This window comes from Ictalurus punctatus, chromosome 16 (assembly GCF_001660625.3).
Source record: "Ictalurus punctatus breed USDA103 chromosome 16, Coco_2.0, whole genome shotgun sequence".
In the NCBI taxonomy this organism is placed as follows: Eukaryota; Metazoa; Chordata; class Actinopteri; order Siluriformes; family Ictaluridae; genus Ictalurus; species Ictalurus punctatus.
The window spans coordinates 2,012,764-2,036,480 of NC_030431.2; the positions used below are offsets into that span (position 1 = coordinate 2,012,764).

Below are 23,717 nucleotides of genomic sequence, written 5' to 3' on the forward strand. Positions count from 1 at the left end.
TACACATATCTGAGCCTGTGTTAATAAACCAACGCTCCAGGAGCTTTGGTGTGACTGTCTCCTCTCGTCCTCTCGTACAGGTCCATAATGAGGTAATCGGATCATCGACTAGGCTTAATTAGTATAAGAGGTCATGTGATGTGGGGATTTGAAGAGGGAACAAGAGAGGAATTCATTTGCATTAAGCCTCTCAGAGAGGTTGTGATGAGGCACTCGACTCGGCGTTATCATCCTGCCACACGCCCAACGATATGTTAACGGTATTTCATCAAAATATCTGTCTCAACCGGGATAGTCAGTACTTACAAATTTGAACTTACCATCCATATAATTTCTAGCTTTCAAGTTCAATTCCCATTTCATATTTAGGGAGGCATGGCCTGGGGTATGGAATGATACCAAACTGTGCTAATGTCATGTTATAGATGACAGTAAGTCCCACTGTGCCCTAAACTGGATGTTGTTTGGGGCCGAAAGTCAGCATTGTATGGTGATGTTTGGTGTAAAACAATTCTACCTGAGCCATTTCTAAATATCATGTCCACTTTACATAAACAGTCTTGCTTAGGAAATGAAACAAACTATTTTTTAGGGCCTAAATCAATAACTCAAACGAATCAAATAATTTAAACAACACAAAGCCATAAGTCGTTAACTGAAATGACTCAAATAATTAAAATGACTCAAATCCCAAAATCAATGAATCAAAGTGCAAAGTATATAACTCAAGTATATAACTCAAATGATTCAAAGTCCAAAGTATATAACTCAAGTATATAACTCAAATGATTCAAAGTCAAAAATATATAACTCAAGTATATAACTCAAATGATTCAAAGTCCAAAATATATAACTCAATTATATAACTCAAATGAGTCAAAGTCCAAAATATATAACTCAAATGAATCAAAGTCCAAAATATATAACTCAAATGAGTCAAAGTCCAAAATATATAACTCAAATGATTCAATGTCCAAAATATATAACTCAAATGACTCAGAGTCTACAATCTATAACTCAAATGGGTTAAAGTTCAAAATCAATAACTCAAATGACTTAAATCATCCATTGTTATGAGTTTCTGTGTGTGTGTGAGTGTGTGTGTGAGTGTGTGTGTGTGTGTGTGTGTGTCCATCTGAACTAATTTAATGCGTACTAGCTGGATCACATGACTATCACAGCCTGATTGACAGTGTATAAACTCTATCTGTATACAGTGTGTTCACACTAGAGAGCGTGAACACACTGTACAGAGTGTGTATGTGTGAGTATGTGTGTGTATGTGTGTGTGTGTGTGTGTGTGTGTGTGTGTGTGTGGGTGAGTGTTTGCACTGTGAATTCTCTCACCAACCCTGCTGTCTCTCCTGTTCTCCCCACGTCTCATGCCGCGTAGGCGCTGCCTGTGAAGTTGTCGTTGGATGCCTTGCTGCAGATGCCCGGCGCTCAGGTGCGAGAGACCATGAGGAGCCTGGGAGCCACTGTGGAGGAGTGCGTTCGACTCTGCGCCGCCCTTTCTTGCTTAAAGAGCGCCACCGAATCAGGTGGGTGTCCTGTTTGGTCTGGCAGCCCGCTCCAAATAGCAGGAGTCTAATTTTAATTTGGAAATGAGAAACTCCCAGATGTAAGAAGTACACAGAACATTTGGCTTGGTAAATCATCACAAGAACATTTTTTGCAAAGGATAAAGAATATATAATGTAGAAAGCATGGACAGGCATTTGTACCACAGAACTGTTGAATTCATGAATCTGATTGGTCAGAAGGTGTTGATTAATTTTCTGACAGTAGTTCCGGCTGTTGTGGTTTGTTTTGTTCTCAGGAGAATGTGGTGAGGACGGAGGCTGCTGGTTTTCTGAGCCCACTCGACGGGACAGTGGAGGTCTCACCCCAGCGGACCAGATCCCTTTACTTGGAAGTCTAACACGCCCTCATAGCCCCTCCCCTCTTGCCCGGCCTCCTACCACGCCCACCACACCCACCGTGCCCACCACACCCCTCATCCCATGCCTTCACTCACGCCATTTTCCGTCCAACCCCGAGGCCCACATCTACCACGGCTATGCCGAGAGCTTGACAGACCCGAGTCCATATTACTCGTCCTGGCCTCTCCGTGTCCATGGACACTCCTCCACCCCACCCATAACTCCGCCCTCAAAGAGGAGGCACCGCCTGAAGCCACCCTGCACGCCACCGCCACCCTCACGCAAGGTACTCCACATCCTGCCCAACATCACCCTGACACGCAGCAAGAGCCACGAGAGCCAATTGGGCAACCGTATCGAGGACACACCCACCAACAAGTAGGTCATTTCCTGTTTTGCCAGGCAGGGCTTTAAATGATTCAACAATTGTATATTGTTTTAAATAATTATAGATGTTATACATACTTTGAGGTGGTAGGCATATGGCAATAATCATTTATACGACATATATCTTGATATTTATTACACACAATACTGTAATCAAGGACATTTAAAAATATCATCACCCCCGTTCCAGTCCATTAGCGAGGTAGGAAAGAGACAGTTGTCTTTTAATGTCCGGTTTCCTATTGTGTGCAGACAATTCCATAGTTCTGTTCACCAGTCAAGTGCTCCATGAGTTTGTGTGTGTGTGTGTGTTTGTGTGTGAGAAAGAGAGAGAGCGAGAAAGAGAATATGCATATAAACGGTATTTGTGTGTAAGGCCCAGACTAATCCCCTACTGATTTTCTGAGATTGGGAAAAATGTCACAACAGGATACACATTGAAGGCCCAGAGTTCAAAAGAGGGCAAGTCAGGGAAACCCTCTCTCTCTCTCTCTCTCTCTCTCTCTCTCTTTCTCTCTCTGTCTCTCTCACACACACACACACACACACACACACGCACAGACTAGTATTGCTACGTCAGTGACGTACATCAATTGACTTCTGTATTACCCAATGTCTAAGTAATGCTATTCTAACCCTAACCTCAGTACCCTTAAGCTCAGTACCCTTGATCACAGTATCTCTAACCCATTCTTCCCTAACCCACCTAAATCCTAACTTTATCCTCAATACTTCTAACGTCAGTACCTTTAACCCCACGCCTTAATCTCAGTACCCCTAACCCCAGACACTCATGTTTTGGTTTATGTTCTAGTCTTGTCTCTGTCCTGTCATTGGTTTGTTTTCTGGTTGTGTTCACCTGCTCTATGTTGGTCCTATTGATAGACTATATATATATATATATATATATCCTGTTCTCCCAACTTATCGTCTTAATTATGTTGGTATGGCTTTTTAGTCCGAGTCTTGTGTTCTTGTTTCCATTTTTGTTTTGGTTTGAGGACTCTTGACTCTGTTTCAACATTGAGTATAGATTATCCTTGTTTGACATTGCCTGCCTGTGTTTTGACCTTTGGTATGGACTTCGATTGTTGGATTCCTATAAATAAAAGTATATAATTATACTGTACTATGAATATCCTTAACCCTGGTACTAGACTGATTTCTGTACACCAAGCACACCCGGTCCTTTGGCGGCATGCCGGTTTAAATCCTTTACCCTGCTTTGCACGGCATCCCTGGTTCTCGGTGACGTCACTGAACGGCGTGTGTTTGTGTCCACAGGTGTGGGAAGAAAAATAAGCTGTTACTGAACGTCCAGATTAACGGCAATGCTTGTGACGATTCGCCGTCTCGCTCTCCGCTGCTTTCCGCCCGGACGCACGGCGCTGTGCCGGCTACCGCCCCCTACACCTTGCCGGGGACACCCACGCTGCTGGAGGAACATGGAGGCCTGAGGAGTGAGACACACCCACACACACACACATACATACATACAGATATAGTGGGCTCAAAGTAGCTGTGTAGTGCATATTCCTAGATATTCCTGGATAGACCTGAAAGGAAAAATGTACACAGTAATGCATCTGGGTAATACAATCAAGCCTGTTATGGATTAACAGAGAGGTGAAGTATTAAGCCTTCAGGATTTCAGGGCAAAACAGTGGCTCCTATATGGAGTGTAAGAAATAATTCACACTATGTGCATTTCATCGGAACACCATGCAGAGATGAATCGTAGCCCATCCTAAGTGCAGCCTAGTTTTTAAGGATTAGTTCAGCGTTTGTCTTGTATGTAAAAAATAAATAAATAAATAAAAACATCTGCGAAAAATAAATGATTAACTCTGGTGTTGATCAAGCTTTCCCGAAAATCTGGATATTTGCACTGGTTCAGAGTTAAAGGTTGATCACAGAGTCTCTTCCTGTGATGAAGCGTTTATGGCTGCGTTCCAATAGCATTTCAACTCCCCCTCCCCGTTCCCTCGGGGAACTCTTCACCGCCATCTTGAGAGCTGTTCCAGTACTTTGTTATGGCAAGTGAAGTTTGACAGATGACCGCTTAGAAGCCTATTGTGTATAAGACAGCGAGAATTGCTAAATTAGCAATATAAATGTCTATACTGTAAAACCATGGATTTCGATTTCCTATGTTTTAATAGTGCTGCGTTCAGGATCATCTGAAAACGGTATTTACTGATTGAGAACTAAGAACGTCGCCGCGATCTTAACGGTTTAATCCGTTTATTTATTCAAGCGTTACGGCGTAATCGAGAGGCTTAATCATGACGTTGAGGATAAATGAAGGTATATTTCGACTGAGAGGAAACGTTTTTTGGATTTATCCGTCTTTCGGTCTTGTCCCCAGATAACATCGCGGTCCATCGTAGCTCTCCGCAGGCAGTGAGGAGAGACATCGGCCTGGCTGTCACTCACAGGTAGCTCCGCCCTCCTGTTCCTTCATGGGTTACTGTATTACCATAATGTTTAAATCGATCAGATTTAAGAATTCAGTAGTGCCATGCCGTAACGTATGATGTCGTATAACCGGTTATCGTTGTCTCGTAAACAAAACGCGACATATACTGTGTTTATGAAATATATAAATTGGGCGCCTAAGAGCGCTTAGTTTAACACGTGTTGTGTTTCAGGTTCTCCACCAAGTCGTGGCTCTCGCAGACGTGTCAAGTGTGCCAGAAGAACATGATCTTCGGCGTGAAATGCAAACACTGTAGGTGGGTTGATAAAGGCAGAGTGCAGGGGAGCCGTCTCGTTCTCGCCGAGGTCTTCATAATGGATATCGTTTAGAGTGAAAATGAAAGCCTTTCACCTGTGTGCGGTGTTCTAATGGCTGTTTTCATCTCCGCAGGTTAAAGTGTCACAATAAATGCACGAAAGAGGCTCCTTCCTGTCGAATATCATTCCTCCCCAGTAAGTGCTCTGTTCATTCTCTGCTCTGAGCGCATAAATGACAGAGTCCTTGAAAAAAAGCGTGGTTTTTTTTTTTTTTTTTTTTGTTCCCTTCACATTCCTCGACTGCTCTGTCTCAGTCACAAAGATCCGGAGAACAGAGTCCGTGCCGTCGGATATCAACAACCCCGTGGACCGACCGGCCGAGGCGCCGCAGTTTGGCACGTTACCAAAGGCAATAACCAAGAAGGTACTGACCTTTATGGTGCAGCACTAAAACAATAATCAAGCCTGTCTGCATGCGCACGGTAGCTTTTCTTTGTCTTTTTACTGTCAGTATGGTGATTTGATAATGACGTGACACCCGGGATCTGGGGAATTTTACACAGAATATATTTTTTATACACGTCGGCAGTCAAACGTATGAATTGAGTAGTCATAGGATTCCCATTCTTGGTTAAGCGTAACGAAATTCGAGTCAAACGCCCCGTGAACTTGCTTTAACTGTTGATTTTAATTAACAGAATAACAAATCTAGTCAATTAATTTATGAACAAATCTGGAATTGCGGTAACTTACAGTCTTAATGTGACGGTTTCACCAAAAAAGTGTGCTTTAATACAGCACTTATTTAGAGTCCCAGTAGTTCTAAATACGATTTCGGTACTTCGTTTTGCTCCCCCGAATTTAATTGCACAATGGCAGGTATTTGACTGGCAGCGTATTTTTTTTTTATATTAAACATCCTGTATTATTATCAGAAATGAATGTCCTTTCTGTGAATAAATTACTAAAAGAAACTATAGACGAGGCATTTTTGAGAGTAGAAATATTGCAGTTAGGAATGAATTTAGTGTCATGTGATACTACGTCTACTGCGAGAAAGCCAATAACAGCAAGAGAGTTGGACTTGATGTGTGCGACTGCACAAATTTCACAACGAAGGTCGTGAGGTGAGATCACAGATTTAGGCACTTGTGCAAGACCATTAATCATCAGTTGCTCGGCGTTATGCTTGAATTTGGTTGGTTTTGGATTCTAGTGATCATTTCCTGACGAATAATCAGCTGTGAATAAGACCACGGTAGCTTGCGTCAGGTCCTAAGGTTTAAACTGACGATGAACACGGTACGACATTCTCTCCCAAGGATCATCCGCCTGTGCTTAATCAGCTGGACTCCAGCAGTAACCCCTCGTCCACCACGTCCTCCACCCCGTCATCTCCTGCCCCGTTCCAGCAGAGTAACCCGCCCAGTGCCACCCCGCCCCCGAACCCTTCACCCAAAAACCACCGTGACAACCGCTTTAACTTCCCAGGTGAGTGTTTGGACACGGCAGGAAGTTCTCGTTGCATCAGAAGTTATCATTAATGGTGTGTTTATTGTACATGCTTTCTTACGGGTCCGAAATTCTAAGCCCAAGATTTTTATTTAGAAGTAAAATGAATGGAAGTTATAAAACTAATAGGACTTTGTGAAATAAGTACTTATTTCAAACATTCCTTCCTTCCGGTTCACACGTAACACACTAACACTGATTGCTCAAAAGACTCAAGTGGGTTTCGACTTGCCTTTTAACCCTTGACTTTTTTTTCTTTGTCGTCTCCCTGCCTGTTGATTTCTCCGTCCCTCTTTCCCTAAGCTGCCTTCTACTTTCAGCATAGACAGCAGTTTATCTTCCCCGGTGAGTTAAAGACGACCTGTCAGTTTTCGCACCTCTAAACTTTGCCCCTAAAGTGTTCCAGTCCAGCTTTCCGCTTGTTGTGTGCATCTGAGAAGTCTAGGTTCTTTAGATGATTTATTTTTGCTTGTCTGAGTGAGAGTGTGCATGCTGATATTTTTGATGTTTTGATTTTTTTTTTTTTTAACCGTTCTTGTCCTCACTATTTGGATGACCATTACGTATTAGACCATTTTAATGTATGGTCTATTACTCGATCTATTTAGGTACACTAGTCAGTTGGTCTGGTGAAGTTCACTTGAATTTGGGAGCAGAACATAAATAGAAGCGTTGCAATATGAACAAAATGAATTGATTATTTAAAAAATATCTGACCGGCTCAAATCGGAGTTTATATAGCTAGCTAGTCCATATTTATATACAAGAAGATGTAACTTTATTAGCATTGCTGCCTAGTTAATACCCTAGCAACTTAGAAAAACTACGTAGTTAGCAAGCCATTATAATTATATATATTTAAAAAAAATTGTTTTTGTATTGCTCTAAGTATATTGCCAACTGCATTCTAACTGAAATGCTCTGCTCCTGCTTCACCCTTATCCACCCTTTTAAGTCAGAGAGAATTGAAATGATTTGCATGGACTGTGATTTTGTTCGCCTCCTGCTGGTGAGTCATGGCATTGCTTGTCTGGTCAGTGTCTCATAAACAGATGTTCAGGTGTCAAAAGGAAACGGGGTGTTCGCCAAGTTTCCAGCTGCACGGTCCCAATATTTGTGTTTTGGTGTCTTAACTTCGTTGTTGTTGGGGTTTTTTTTTTCCAGATGTGTCCAGTTCCAACATGCTTCACGCAGAAGGCCTACCAGACACAGTGTAAGATAGATGTCTGATGATCTAAAGAAATGTGTTGTCTTAACATAAAAAGTGTTGGTTCCATTATGACGGTTATTTTTTTTCCACTTCCCCCGCCTCAGGAATGAGACAGACCCATCAGAGGAGGACGTGCACGCCGAGATGGCTGAGAACGAAGACGGAGAAGTAAGTTACCACTGTGATCCAGCCTTACTCATAATTAAGTTTAAATTATAATTAAGTTCAAATGTCTTTCTGCTTCAGGAGGAAGACGAGGATGTGGAAGCAGAGGAGCAAGACGACGCGAGCGTAGAAGAGGAAGACGGGCAGGAGGAAGCCGAGGAAGAGGAGGAGGATGAGGTGAGCTTTGAAGAGACAAACGGAGGCTCAGATGGTGAAGGAGACGGAGACGAGCTGGATGATCTGCCCAGTGCAAGAGGCAGTGGCCCCTGGAAGTGTCCTGTGTCACGCAAGGCCAGCCAGACCAGCGTCTACCTGCAGGAGTGGGACATCCCTTTTGAGCAGCTTGACCTGGGTGAGCTGATCGGCAAGGGCCGCTGGGGACGGGTACACCGGGGCCGCTGGCACGGCGAGGTGGCCATCCGCCTGCTGGAGATTGATGGCAACAATCAAGACCACCTCAAGCTTTTCAAGAAGGAGGTGATGAACTACAGACAGACACGCCACGAGAACGTGGTGCTCTTCATGGGGGCCTGCATGGCACCGCCACACCTCGCCATCATCACCAGGTCGGTCAGAGCTGCTACTTTATTTCTACTTATTACCTTATGTATGCATGAAACATGTGTATTCATATAATAGTTTTAGCATTTCGTATGTGTAGGCTTGTATCTAAGAAAGATTCTGACATTACATTGGTTTTATATGAGCTAATGTTGTCAGGTTAGCTTATATGGGCAAGCGTTAAGAGAAAAGATTAATAAACGTTTATCAATATGACATAAAATCCTCTCAGAAATACTCAGTGTAGCTCATGCTGGCACACTGGCTAGCATTAGGAGTGAGTATTATTAAAATGTATTGAAGCAATCCAAAGAATTCTCTTTGAAATCCCGTTGTTAGTTCATGTTAGCTAGCTGACTAGCATCAGGAATAAAGATTAATAAAGAATGATCAATATCGAGTTAAAAATTCTCTCAGAAATCCTCAGGTTCGCTCATGGTATGTAGCTGGCTAGGATTAGGTGTGACGATTATACATTTATCAATATGAGGTAAAAAAAAAAAAAAAAAAAAAAAAAAACCCTCAGAAATCCTCTCATGTTAGCTTATTTTTCATGTTAGCTTATTTTAGCTAGCTGGCTAGCATTAGGGGTGACGATTAATAATCATTTATGAAAATGAGGTAAAATCCTCTCAGAAATCCTGTCTTGTTAGCTTATTTTAGCTAGCTGGCTAGCATTAGGGGTGACGATTAATAAACATTTATGAAGATGAGGTAAAATCCTTTCAGAAATCCTCTTTTGCTCACTTATTTTAGCTAGCTGGCTAGCATTAGGGGTGACGATTAATAATCATTCATGAAAATGAGGTAAAATCCTTTCAGAAATCCTCTCTTGTTAGCTTATTTTTCATGTTAGCTTATTTTAGCTAGCTGGCTAGCATTAGAGGTGAAGATTAATAAACATTTATGAAAATAAGGTAAAATCCTCTCAGAAATCATCTCTTGTTAGCTTATTTTAGCTAGCTGGCTAACATTAAGGGTGAAGATTAGTAAACATTTAAGAACAGTAGGTCTGCTTGCTGTAGCGTTTTTAAATTTACAACTCATGTTAGCTAGCCTGCCAGCATTAGTGATAAGTTACATTAATTCAGTACTGCATCTTTCTTAGCTTCTGCAAAGGCCGGACGTTGTACTCTGTTGTGAGAGATACAAAGAACACGCTAGACATCAACAAGACGAGACAGATTGCCCAGGAGATTGTGAAGGTAACTAGCGTAATTAGCCTTATCGTTAGCTATCTTTAGCTATCATTAGCTACATAATACTAATATGCATTTGTTTGTGGCCTCTTCTCCCATTTCTCTTTGTCCCTGTTGTTTCTCACTGGCTTCTCACTCCATTAGGGAATGGGTTACTTGCACGCGAAGGGCATCGTTCACAAAGACCTGAAGTCAAAGAACGTGTTTTACGACACCAACAAAGTGGTAATTGCTGACTTTGGCCTTTTTGGAATCTCAGGAGTGGTTCAGGAGGGAAGGTAAAGGCTGTTTATTCCGACTTCTGGCGATAAGACATTGTGTGTGACATAATAATTTTGCTTGGGGGAAATAGATACCAAGTGTATCTTTGTGTGTGTGTGTGTGTGTGTGTGTGTGTGTGTGTGTGTGTGTGTGTGTGTGTTCAGGAGAGAGAACGAGCTGAAGCTTCCTCACGGCTGGATTTGTTATCTAGCTCCGGAGATTGTGCGCAAGATGAGCCCCGGCAACAACGAGGACCGCTTGCCCTTTTCCAATGCGGCCGATGTGTACGCCTTTGGGTAAGAACATGTTTCATGTGTTTCTACAGTGGAATTGTTCAATACTTAAACTAGCAACTGACAGACCAACCGTTGCGCTTTCAGCACTATTTGGTACGAGCTGCAAGCGAGGGACTGGCCAATCACCAACCAGCCAGCGGAGGCCACCATCTGGCAGGTGGGCAGCGGAGAGGGCATCAAGAATGTGCTGGCGGAGATCAGCTTGGGCAAAGAAGTCACGGTGAGCGTTCACATGGAATATGTTTTAAATGCTTAATGGCCTGGATGCATGACTTATGATTAGTCACTGAAGTATAACCATACAACTGACCTCCAGTGTTTATGAACTGTCTTGTTTTAGGCCGGTCACAACAATAGATGGCACATTGAAACGCCAAAATTTGTATGTGCAAAAGTTTGTGCACCCTGTCTGTTCTCAGCTTCGTGTATTTCAGTATTCAAAAATCTCAGTCAACTACTTTCTCTTGTGAAACCCTACTCTCAGGAGATCCTTTCAGCCTGCTGGGCGTACGACTTGCGCGAGCGGCCCACGTTCACGCAGCTGGCTGACATGCTGGAGAAACTGCCCAAGCTCAACCGCAGGCTCTCGCACCCTGGACACTTCTGGAAATCTGCAGAGTATGTATCGTAGGACGGAGACACAGGGACACATGCTAAATCTCTGCCAACATTTACTCCACCCAGCCAGTCCTTTCGCCAGAGATGCGAGAACGTCTCAGCAGACTTTGTGGTTCTTCTCAGTCTCAGAGTGGAAACATGACAAAGCGTAAAATTTTGTTTGGTTTCCTGACTTCTTCTGGGAAACCGTGCTTGACAACAAATAGCATTCAATACCACTCAGTAGTTAATTAGTAGTTAATAGTAGTAAATTGACTATTTACATTTATCTAAGGACGTATAAATGTATAAAACGTATAACTTTTGATTGGTAGTGTACAAAAATTGGTGCTAGCTGAGCAAATATTGCTAAGGTATTGTATTGTATAGAAGCATTATTTTATGCTACGCCGGTCAAAGGAGTGAAAAAAGGCTAATGATCGTAACGGTGGTCATATGATACAGTTGTTGATTGGGTTATTAAATGTAACCCTGCCGCATGCTTGTCTATGGATTATTATGTTAAATATGACTTTGTTGAGTGAAATTGACTTTATATCATTTTTGGCGATTGATTTGTTAATCAGTCCGTACAGGATTTCACGAGTTTAGTTTTTTTTGTGATTGTTGCGGCCAAAAATGCTTGATTTTGCTGCGGCTTTTTAAAAAAATTTGAGATGCAACCTGCAGAGATTTTTGTGCTTTTTTGTTGCGGAAAACTACTTGAAACTACTTGAATTTTGCAATTGCGCAAAATAGTTTTGCACGGTCTTTCACAGTGATGTTCGTTGGTACGTGAGGTCTTTTAGCTGTACTCACGTTCGACGCATGTGAATCGCAGAGGGCTTTGACTGCATACGCGTTGTGATGACGTCACATGACACATCTTGTCCCATAACTGTGGAAAATCTGCAGTAATTTTGAAAAATTGCTCAGAATATTGTGATTTTGCCTGGAGGGACTGGATAATCTGATTTGAAGTTGCAAACACGAATTTATACATACACAATCAAGCTGATTGTTTGTGTGTGTGTGTGTGTGTGTATATATATATATATATATATATATATATATATATGTGTGTGTGTATGTATATGTGCTTGTGTTCATTCAGAGAATATTAACATTGTTTCTCTTTTCTTTTATTCCCCATCCTGACCCGTCACTTCCTTTATGTCTATAAACAGAAACTACACTAACATCTGACCTTGTTTTCATATTAATAAATATCCATTTCCCTTCTTCTGATTTGCCTGTTAACAACCTAACCTCTTGTTTTTCTGTCTTCTGTCTGACTTTCCTTTTCACTGTCCTTTAGGTTGTAGCTGAAACACTAAAGCAATGCAAAATAAAAAGCCCCGGATCTGCCTTGCATGCATCCTGAAACAAAGAACTCGTGGACTCCGAGCAGAAACGAGACGCACTTCCTGCTCCCACCGTTCCGCCGTGTGATCTTCTGCCTTTGCTTGCTGTCCTTGGAGGGGTGTGTGCTTTGGCAATGCACGGATCCTGAGCGACTCTCGCCTCTGCCGTTTCTGATTATTCCCTTTGGAGTGTGCGCTGTCAGCCTCTTTCTTCACTGTCTCTCTCGTCTCGGCATCATGGCCGAATCTGGACTTATGAGATGTAGCGTCTGCCTGGTGGAATTTTTTCCCCTTTCCTGGCAGCCTGTCCTTTCTCCTTTTTGTTTGCTAGGACACTTCTTCACTTCTTCTCCCTTGTGACTGGATGCACCGTGCCCTTTCTTCCTTCTTCCTACACCTTGTTATTGGATTTCGGCTCCTTCAACGAAGTGCACTATTGCTTCTCTGGTACACAGGCTCACTCGTCATGGTCTTTCTGCAGAGACTGACTCTAAATGCTGTCACACCCTTTGCTAGTAGTGGTGCCTGATGACTCATCAAAAACAAATGTCATTTAAAGGGACAGGATGGCCAGAAAGAAATATATATATATATATATATATATATAATCATCCTTAACCAGAATGTAGCCGATCAACAAATACACGTTGGAACTGGAGCTTGCAAAGGAAGCGAACAGTATCCACAATGACTAAATCATCACACACTCACCTCAGAAGGTATTGTGGGCACAATAATACCGTAGACCCATAAACAGCAGAATGAATCTTCATAAAAACACAAAATATCAAATCACAACTACATTACCATTCATTCTCCAATCATCTAATGCATAATAAGTCGCCGCATTAAGGTTAAAATTTGTAGGAATTTGTTCTCTTGCGTAACACGTACAAGCAACTCGCATAAATCTTGCATCAAAAGTAATGCTGTCTAAACAGCGGTGTGTCCAGAATGTTGTGTTTAGCCGAGCTGAAGAAGATGCTAAGTCATTGGGAGAGGAACAACCAAAACAAAAACAACAATAGATTGATTTTCTTCAGATCGAGGATGTTCATTTCTAAATTCCGACCCAAATATCTCTGAAAGGATTGTAAAAATAAATAAATAATTTTAATGCATAAGACTAATGCTAGCTAGCTACACCAGTAGCACAAATAGCTTAAAATTAGTTTAACTACTTAGCTGTTCAGTCTCTAAAAAAATTAATAGCTATAAAGTACTTGATTTTAAAAGTAACCACGCTAACATGTTGCTGTTAGGTAATGTCAGTTAGTAGAACCATAAAATAAATAAATAAATAAATAAAAATTAAAGAAAAGGTCTATTTAGCAACTTAATGCAGTTTGAGGCAAGTGTATGACAGTTTTGACATGATATGAAGATAGGAAATGACATTTCTTTAGTTTGTACGAAGTTTACTTTAGCTATCTGGCTACATTAGAAGCGCTACAGTAAAATGTATTTCGAAATGAGCTTCCATTAACTAGAATGAGTAATTATTAATTCCAGACTACTTGATTTTAAAAGTACACCTTGTTGCTGGGAAATGTTAGCTAAACTAGCCAGCTAATATTTTTGCTAACAACACTGCTATTGCTGTTCACAAGTAGCTGGGCTAGACACTGAGACACAGATACACTTTTGATATAAAGATAAGTAAGAATTATTCTTTAGTTTGTAAAAAAAAAAAAAAAAAAAAAAAAAAAAAAAAAAAAAAAAACTTATGTTGAATGCAAAAGACTAAAGCTAGCTAGCTACATTAGAAGCTACTGTACATATTAAAAATAGATTAAAAGAATCTAAATTACAGTTGCTAAATAAAAACAGTAAAACTAACTACAAACTGCTACATTGATTTTAAAAGTAACCATGCTAACAACTAGGAGCCGTTAGTTCAAGTAGTAGCTCGGCTGAACACTTAGAGACTTTTCACAGTGTTGACTGTTCTTGTTAGACGAGCTACAAGATGGCTACTGCTACTACCTTTTAGCTGTACCAGTGTTTCATGCAACGTAAAATAAAAAGATTAATATATTTTTTAAGGTAAAGATATCTAACAACTTATTGCAGTTGGAGGTGAATGCATGATGGTTTGGACATTATATAAAGATAAAAGAAAATTCTTTAGTTTGGGGGGAAAAAAAGGTTTGTTTGAATGTGAAACTAACGCTAGCTAGCGACACTAGATGTTACATGGTTTAAAAAACAACAACAACTTAAAACTAGCTTAACCACATAGCTGTTCAGCTGCTAAAATAGTTGAGCTAACTACAAACTACTTCATTTTATACTTAACCATGCTAAGAATGTGCTAGTAGGAAATGTTAGTTAAACCAACTAGCAATGCTAGCAAGGAATCATCTTCAGTTTGTAATATAAAATACTAAATTAGCTACATTAGAAGCTTTAAAAGTACTACTAAGAAATGTGAGTTAAGCTTGCTAGCTGATAGCTTTGCTAGCAACACTGCTCCTGATGCTCATGAGTATCTAGGTCGGCTGTTTGACTAGCTACAAGATGGCTGCTCCTCCAACAAGATAGTATAAAGATTACTCCTTCTATAACGATTCAAAAAGTCTACTTATCACCTCAGCAGTTTGAGGTGGGTGTGTGATTTTACCAGTCATGCAGTTTTCAAGATGCTAACTTCACGTGTTAGCATTATTAGCTGCATAGCTTTGGTGAAATGATTAGAGAAAAAAAGTTAGACACACCAGACATGTCTTTGTTGATTAGCTACGTTTGGATTGGGGGGGGGGGGGGGGGGGGGGTAAAATTGAATATTTGGCTTGAACTGGTTGTTTAAAAGTAACAACCTCCGCCGTGAGTGCTAAAAGTGCCGTGGCCTCACGAGTCAGGGCAATAAAATGAAGTGTTTGCTGAAGTAAACTGGATGTGTGTCTCTGGTAAGAGTGTATACTACAAGTATGACGACGAGCCAAAGAGAAGCACTTCTGTTTTCTCAAGTTTTTTTTTTTATTTCCTCCTCATGTAGCGTAAAATGTTTAATAGTAATAGGAAACAGTGACACGGCCATGTTTCATTGAGCTAGTAACCGTTACCTCTTGTAATGTCTGTGTGTGTAGTGGTGTGTGTGTGTGTATGTGTGTGTGTGTGTGTGTGTGTGTGTATGTTGGGAATAACATGATGTAAGAATAAAAGCCTGGAGTGTATTGGAAAATACCGATGACTTGTAAGATGTACGTGTAAGAAAAATTTATTTATTGTACAGCGAATGAACCGAATTCTTTTCATATTTATATGGACGTTTTATATATATTAATATATAATGTACTACATTTTGGAATATGTATTGCTCCCCTGTTCCAGATGTATATATCTCTATATTTTTTCATGTACAAAAAAAAAAAAAAATACTGTAAAATAGTTGGTTTTTTTTGTTTGTTTGTTTTTTTTTTTTTTTTTTTAGAATGGGTCAATACATGTTCTGTCATGTACAAATACATATTTTTGTATTGCATGTGGCTAATATTCTGTATATGATACACGTTTTTTTTTTGGTGTGTTTTCCTCCTTGAGAAACAATAAAGCTGTGCTCGCATTTCTAACAGATCATTTAGAATTCTTTCAATGTGTAAGGGATTGTTACAGCTGCCAGTTTAGAACAATGTACACTGTGAGTCTAGATCATCACACACTCATTTCAAACCGTGTCGAGTGTCTAAAACATACTTGCTGATGTGGTTTCAGATACCGTATAACTGCATGGCGCTGTAGGTTATCTATAGAAATAGTTCAAAACTATAGTTAGCCATAGTTGCAATCTTTGCGCAAAATTGCACGAGCAAGAGTTAAGTTATACTACGTATATTATATTATACTATACTATACTATACGATACTGTACTAAGATTCGTTTTCAACACTAAAATTCAAAATGTTTTGTTTACGCTTGCTAGTAGAAATAGATCCCAAAGAAGCCACGCTCACTTTATAGCATGTCGGCGAGCTGGCTAGCTAGCTAACACTAATGTGTACATCCATCCATCTTCTATACCGCTTATCCTACACGGTCGTGGGGAACCTGGAGACTATCCCGAGCATGGGGCACAAGGCGGGGTACACCCTGGACAGGGTGCCAATCCATCGCAGTGCACAATCACACTCCCATTCATACACTACGGACACTGGCCATGCCATTTCACATTAATAGTGAAATTTAAAATTATATTTCAAAGTGTATTATTAGTAGTAATGTGGACATTTAGCCCATTTGCTTTTAAGAACTTTTTTATTAATTTATCCGGCAGTATTTATTTGTAATTTTTTGCTGTTGTTGTTGTTGTTATTTTGTATTTTTGTAATTCTTCCATGTTCTTTTCCAAGTCTTGTGGTCTCCAAGTATTTCTGATTCGGATTTTTTTTTTTTTTTTTTTTTTTTTTCCTGCTAAAACATAACAAATCAAACATGTCGGACAGAATTATAAAATGTTGATAACGATTATAATGTTCTCCGATGAGGTTCTGTCTGGGTTAAGAATGAATGGGAATGATTTAGAACCTTAATGTGAATATAATGTGTGAACTGGGATGCAATCTTTTGCAGTGTAATAATCATAAATAATAAATACAGCTGCTAGCTTTGGATGGGTAACCATGAGGTTAAAAAAAAAATTCATCAAATGCATGTGGAATTCGGTTTTGTAGTCAAAACGGTCAAATAGTGTGCATGTGCAATGGGCATGCTTTATTTATTTCCACACAGAAACCAACAGAGATGCTAACTTCTGCACGCAACTGTAATTTGTCATAATCCTGGGGTCGGGGGCTGTGGCCTAAAGTCTGAAAGTGGAATTTATGTTAGAAGTGCTTCGGATGATAATATGGTTCACATGTATCGAGTTGTTTGATAAAACTTTAGATAGAAATGCTGAAATAATGTTACCTGAGGCGAGGACGTGTTGTCTTCACTTGCCACGTAGCGCCATTGTGTGTGTGTGTATATATATATATATTTACTATAATTAAAATGAAACTAGTTAGGTGTCGAGAATAAGAGATAAGAATCCTGTCATAATTCTTGTCGTGCCAAGGTGGGGTTGCTAATCTTTAACTCAATCTATTTGACAATATGAGTGTCGGCTATTTTGCCACCTTCATCTGTTACGTTATACGATAACGGCCGTTCACAGGAAAACAAAACGTATACTGCAAATTGAAAGCAAAGGGCAGCTGATAGGGTCATCTGGTGTTTGTGGAAAAAACAGTCGTATTCAAGGTCACACGGTATCAACATGGTCAACCAGCACCCGTACCTGAATCCGGTAAGCACTTTGTGTTTGATTCACCGGTGTGTGTTTGAGCTTTTTTGCCTCGCACTTGATTATTTGTTTCGGTTTTTTTTTAAAGATTCAAATAGCAAATAAAGTACAGTCATTAATACTGTAAACATTATTTTAATAATAGCACATGGATAAAAAAAAAAAAAAAAACATTTTAGCAGTCTTAGCAAGGTAAAGCGTATTGCATAAGGGCACATTTATCTAATATTATCATGAGATTATTATTATTATAAAGCAGATATAATATTATTCAGCCTGTTTTTAGAAGCGTTCCCTGACATTTTTTAAAATTTATTTATTTTAGAAAAGTTTCTTATACTATTGGCCGTTAATTTTCTTCCTTCTAGAAATAAATGTTTAAAATTAGAAAGATTATCTGGCAATAGAACAAGACTCTTTCAAGCTTGAAATGAGTAAAAATGTCTAATAGGTTTAATAATCATATATTTGATCTACCGTCATCTTATTATAGTAAAATACTAGATACTTTTAACTATATTCAAGATATTTTCGCTTGCTAAGATGCCATTTTTTTTGCAGTGGATTTGAAGTGTTTATCAGAATAAAGGTAAAACCATTAAATACAAGAATACTTTTGTCTCATTTTAGTCAAAGTGTAGAAATCGTACATGGATATGAAATGGGAAACGTTATATCCTTTTTGGTTTACTTTCTGTCAACAAATGCTGTTAAGTACACTATATGATTAAATTGCGCTCAGACCCGTTGTTTCCTCCCAATCAGAAACTCCCGTTTACGGGCTGTATCCAAGGCGGCCTGTTTGAAGGGAAGACCGTCACTGTGACAGGGCGAGTCCTGGCAGGAGCAGAGAGGTGAGAAACGCTCTGCCTGTTCGTTCAGTATAAAATAACAAGCTCAGCTTGTGTCTTTATGAACAAGATGTTCGACGTGGATTAAATGAATCTGAACCCTCCTGATCTTTGTTTTTTTTTTTTTTTATGGACAGGTTTTGTGTGAATTTGCTATGTGTCACTAACACATCGAGTGATATCATCCTCCACTTCAACCCGCGCTACCGCGGTAACTCGGGTCACGTGGTGTGTAACACGCTGCAGAGTTCCTGCTGGGGTTCCGAGCAACGGAGCAAACACACCCCACTTCCCAGAGGATCTGACTTCATCCTCACCTTCCTGGTCAACCGAGACTCCTATTCGGTGTGCCTGGTTTTGTTGTGAATGAGCAACAGAGGCTTATTTAGCATTAATACCTTATCCTTCAACTCCACCCTTTTTTCTGTAATATTTATTATGCACTAATGTAGTTATCTTATTTACTACTTATTTGTCCTGCTCTCAGTCTGTGCACTCTGCAGTTTGACTGCTACAGGAAGACCATTTCTTGTACAAAACCAGTAAAGGATCGCTCAATCCGTCGGTTTACCCGTCTAACATGTAACACTGTCTCAGGTGATCGTGAACGGAGCCCATTTCATGGAGTACTTGCACCGGCTCCCTGTCTCTTCTGTGAATGCAATCTTTGTGGACGGAGGTGTAGAGGTCACGTCCATCACTTTCCAAAACCCAGCTGTGATCATCGACCGAGGTAGACCGATGCAGCCAGAGAAGCAGCGGTACCGAAGCAAACTGACCCGTGGATCAGGTTGGAATATGCAAGGACATCAGAAGCATGCGAGCCAGATACAGGCGCTTGCCGCTTGCGATGTCGCTGATTTAAGTGCTGTAAGTATCTATAATCTATAGTCCCCTCCGAAAGTATTGGAACAGCAGTTCAAATTGTATTGTTTTTGCCATACATTGAAGACATTTGGGTTTGAGATCAAAAGATGGATATGAGACGACAGATCAGAATTTCAGCTTTCAGTTCCCGATATTTACATCTAGATGTGGTAAACAATTTAAAACATGGCACTTTGGTGGGACATCACATCGTTTTTGGTGAGCAAAAGTGTTGGAGCCGATAGACTTAAAGTAAATAACACTTAATATTTGGTCGCATATTCCTTGCTTGCAATAACCGCATCAAGCCGGTGAGCCACTGACATCACCAAAATGTTGCATTTTTCTTTTGCGTTGCTTTTCCAGGTTTTTCTCGCCGCTCCTTTCGGTTGTTGTTTGTTTCAGGGGGGTTTCTCCCTTCAGTCTCCACTTCAGGAGGTGAAATGCTGCTCAGTTGGGTTAAGATCTGGTGACTGACTTGGCCAGTCTAAAACCTTCCCCTTTTCACCTGTGTTGAGTTGTCAGTGCGTTTTGGATCGTCGTCCTGCTGCAAGATGAAGTTCCTCCTGATTAATTTGGATGCATTTCTCCTTCATTCTGCTGCAACCCTCGTGAGTCACGTCATCGGGGGCAGCAAGAAACACCTATCGATCGCATGTTCCAATATTTTTGTTCGCATGAAAAAGTGGGTGGGTTTAAACAAAACGCGCCATGTTCTAAGTTTGTTTGACACACCCAGATGTAAATATGAGGAAATGAAAGCTGAAGTGTCTTATTCATCTTTTGATTTCAAACCCAAGTGTTTTCAATGTAGTGTGAATTCAGCAGAATTGGCCTTGCTGTTCCAATACTTTCGTCGGGGGCTGTATGTCTATTGTTTTAATGTTTCTCTACAACGACATCGTGCTATCCTTCTTCACAGGCACCTCCTCCATACAGTTCTCAACCTGCTTATGTAAGAACAGCATATCCCATCATCCTTCGCGACATTGGAACAGTTGGGCTTTGCTCAGCGAGCTAGCGTGGCGTAGTGAAGCACTCAGCATATTTATTTTGCACGTCTCCCCAGGTTATACCATATAAAACCATTATTCAGGGTGGATTTTACCCATGCAGAGGCATCACCGTACAGGGCTGTGTCAACCACAACGCTGACAGGTGTGTGTTTTATCAATGCAAAAAGACAGCAAGCAAGTTGTTTTTAAAAAAAAAAAAAAAATGAAACACTAAACTCAAACCAAAATGACATTATACTATATTATATGTAGTATTCTTACAGTCGTATATTCTCATATTCTTCCCAGGTTCGACATCAACCTGCGTTATAACTCCGGCATTGCGTTCCACTTCAACCCGCGTTTCGACGAGAACGTAGTGGTGCGCAACAGCCTGATGAAGGAGCGCTGGGGTCGTGAGGAGAGAAGCGGCGGCATGCCCTTCTACCGAGGCCAGCCGTTTACGGTAATCATAGTTTTCAAGCTGAGAAAGTCTCTCGGATGAGTTCAGTCCGATCTTGTTTAGCTGTTTGTATAATTACTATGGTAGTGCAGCAAGATGTTCAGTAATAGTACATTTTTTAAAGTGTGTTTTGGTGCCTGATATTCGCTTCATTAGTTTTGGATCCACAAGGCGCGAGTAGTTAATGTAATAATAATCACCTAAAATGTCTTCCGCTCGGCCTCAAACAACCATTACGTTCTTCAGCGATATTACACTTTACACATGAACAAAAAAACAAAACGTCCCCATGTAACAGTGTAAGTGAGGGTGACACAGAGACACAATTCTGTTCGGAAGTCATGTCTGAATTGAGATTTTGTTAATTCTTTACAAATTAGGTAAATGTGACCTAAAACATCATCAGATTTTCACACGAGTCCTAAAACTAGGTAAAAGAGAACCTAATTAAACAAATGAGACTAATTTATTATACTTGGTCATTTATTTATTGAGGAAAATGATCCAATATTTCATATGTGTGAGTGGCAAAAGTATGTGAACCTTTGCTTTCAGTGTCTGGTGTGACCCCCTTGTGCGGCAATAACTGCAAGCGGTAACCGTCGATCAGTCCTGCTCATCGGCTTGGAGGAACTTCAGCCCATTCTTCAGTGGAATATTTTTGTCTCATTTGTGTAATTGGGTTCTCTTGTGAAAATCTGATGATGTTTTAGGTCATCTTTATGCAGATATATAGGAAATTCGAAAGGGTTCACAAACTTTCAAGCACCGCTGTATGGCCTCTTGTTCAATCTGTATAGAGACGTTATGAATATAAAATAAACCCTGGAAAGCTTGATCTGGTGAGTTTACGTAGCTAATACAGTTAGCCTGCTTGGCTAACCTGCTAACAAAGCTAGTATTGAGCCTAGGACGCAACATATAAATCAAACAATGATTTTTCAACTGATGAGTCCATTAGTTATCTTTAGAAGCTATACATGCCTAGCATTTCTCATCTGAATTAAAAAAAATATATAGGTAGGGTAACTTTGTGGGGGCAGCCATCTTGGACAACGCGCATCACTTTGAAATGTTTACCTGCTGACTTTTGAAGGCGGCGTGATGTATATTACTGCTCAGACCTATAAATTATAGACATGGTCTCTCCCATGAACATTTATATTTTGACCTTTTTTTTTTTTTTTACATAGCTTAACATAGCTTAACGATATTGTAAATATATGTTTATGTAGCTTTTACAGACTTTCAATCATTTTATAGCTACATTAGCTTAGCGTAGACCTGAAGAAGCAAACATAACATGCCAGGTAAGTGGGAAATTTTGTAAATGAGATTTTTCCTAAAGTTACTCTATTAAAACATAGTTTTATGATGAATATTTTTGCAATTTGTTCTCCCCGTGCTGCGGGGGTTTCCTCCGGGTACTCCGGTTTCCTCCCCCAGTCCAAAGACGTGCATGGTAGGCTGATGGGAGTCTAAAGTGTCCGTAGTGTATGAATGGGTGTGTGAGTGTGTATGTGATTGATGCCCTGCAATGGACTGGCACCCTGTCCAGGGTGTACCCCGCCTTGTGCCCCATGCTCCCTGGGAGAGGCTTCAGGTTTCCCCATGACCCTGAAGAAGGAGTAAGCGGTAGAAGATGGATGGATGGATGGATATTTTTAGCAATTCAATTAAAATCTCAATAAAAAAAAAAAAGTATATTAAAAAACACCAGTTTGGCTCAGAAGTTCATTTTAGAGACACAGAATATATTACCCATATAGTTTACCGTGTACAATGTAATCTCCTATCTTTTAATATTATTAGTCCGTTGATGTTTATTACAGGCTGAAGGTCGACGTTTCCCACTACACAAATTTGTTTCCCACTACACAAAGCAATTCGCGCTACACGTTCAACGAAGGTCATGTTGCGTAAATCGTTAATTATTATCTGTACCGCATGTTAAATTTCACACTTACATTTTAATCTCCCTTTCAGGTGAGCATCACGTGCGACACTCAATGCTACAGGATCGCGGTGAACGGCACTCAAATGTTCACCTACAACCACCGTCACTTCCTGTTCCAGCAGATCGACATCCTGGAGGTTGATGGAAACATCAGCGTCAGTTCTGTCGTGGTTTAAGTGCAGGTCGTTATGTGTATAAACTGTAAAACCAGTTCAAACCAGTATAATACTTTAAATGTAGCACATATTGTATTCTGGGAAAATTGTACAGCATCAAAAGCAGTAAAGATAGCTATGCAACACTGCTGAGACGATATCTTACTAATACAGTAAAACCTACAGGTTCATTAACTTCACCGCATCTGACTAATTTTTCCATTTTTTATTTATTCCTTATTTTTGTCATCCTTGGTTTTTTAAAATCATAACTGTAGTTATATTAGTGAGGTAGCGTTAAGTGTAACAAGTTAACTGGAGGTAAAACTATAATGCTACATCATATTAGCCTAGTTCAGTGGATAAGGTTTCTAGCTATGTTTGATAAATATATATATAGCAATAAGTCTTCTTCTTATGACTCATTGATTCTATATCTGTGGTTCTTATTGTTCCTGTACTTTTGATATCATATTATTCATGGACTGAAATGATTCATTTGAACCCAGTAAGAGAGTTTGTTTTGGACACTTTCAAATGTATGTACGATGTACATTTGGCAATAAAAGTGTTAAACAGCAGTATGATTAAAACATTACAGCAGAGATTTGATGGGAATTGACTGTTATTAATGTGTAGTCCTGTAAAAATATAGACTTCGGCAAAAAGTTCGAAACTTTTACCATATAAGACTGGGGTAGGATTTGGGTCTGAGGGTAAGACTGAGATGGGAGTTGGGTTTGATAATGAGTCTTTGGGTTTGATATTGGTCACATGTACATTACAGCACAGTGAAATTCTTTTATTCATACCCCAGCATGTCAGGAAGTTGTGGTCCGAGCACAGGGTCAGACATGATACAGCGCCCCCTGGAGCAGAGAGGGTTAAGGGACTTGCTCATGGGCCCAACAGTGGCAGCTTGGCAGTGCTGGGGT

General features: G+C 40.2%; 2 protein-coding genes across 6 annotated transcripts in view; both read left to right on the forward strand.

Moving 5' to 3' along the window:
• ksr1a (kinase suppressor of ras 1a) overlaps positions 1-15,784 on the forward strand; it is a 32,676-nt gene extending 16,892 nt beyond the window's left edge. For 2 of the 5 annotated variants that reach the window (XM_017489782.3, XM_017489786.3), the window contains exons 3-21: positions 1,394-1,541; positions 1,820-2,300; positions 3,594-3,769; positions 4,678-4,747; positions 4,961-5,044; positions 5,179-5,240; positions 5,360-5,469; positions 6,368-6,536; positions 6,861-6,902; positions 7,722-7,770; positions 7,872-7,935; positions 8,014-8,498; positions 9,602-9,698; positions 9,837-9,970; positions 10,118-10,249; positions 10,334-10,469; positions 10,734-10,867; positions 12,034-13,477; positions 13,562-15,784. In XM_017489782.3, the coding sequence (XP_017345271.1) occupies positions 1,394-1,541; positions 1,820-2,300; positions 3,594-3,769; positions 4,678-4,747; positions 4,961-5,044; positions 5,179-5,240; positions 5,360-5,469; positions 6,368-6,536; positions 6,861-6,902; positions 7,722-7,770; positions 7,872-7,935; positions 8,014-8,498; positions 9,602-9,698; positions 9,837-9,970; positions 10,118-10,249; positions 10,334-10,469; positions 10,734-10,867; positions 12,034-12,052 (2,592 nt within the window). In that variant the 3' untranslated portion in view covers positions 12,053-13,477; positions 13,562-15,784. Of the gene's footprint in view, positions 1-1,393; positions 1,542-1,819; positions 2,301-3,593; positions 3,770-4,677; positions 4,748-4,960; positions 5,045-5,178; positions 5,241-5,359; positions 5,470-6,367; positions 6,537-6,860; positions 6,903-7,721; positions 7,771-7,871; positions 7,936-8,013; positions 8,499-9,601; positions 9,699-9,836; positions 9,971-10,117; positions 10,250-10,333; positions 10,470-10,733; positions 10,868-12,033 lie in introns of all 5 variants that reach the window. The other 3 variants (XM_017489784.3, XM_017489783.3, XM_017489785.3) reach the window with 3 other exon arrangements.
• Positions 15,785-18,261: 2,477 nt separating this feature from the next.
• LOC108276973 (galectin-9-like) lies at positions 18,262-23,546 on the forward strand (the record flags this gene model as incomplete). Its single annotated transcript, NM_001329285.1, is given in 7 exon segments — positions 18,262-18,348; positions 18,483-18,690; positions 18,943-19,215; positions 20,135-20,167; positions 20,282-20,370; positions 20,517-20,673; positions 22,657-23,546. Coding segments are annotated over 7 exon segments (994 nt in total), but the record flags the coding sequence as incomplete, so codon positions are not given.
• Positions 23,547-23,717: the final 171 nt, after the last annotated feature.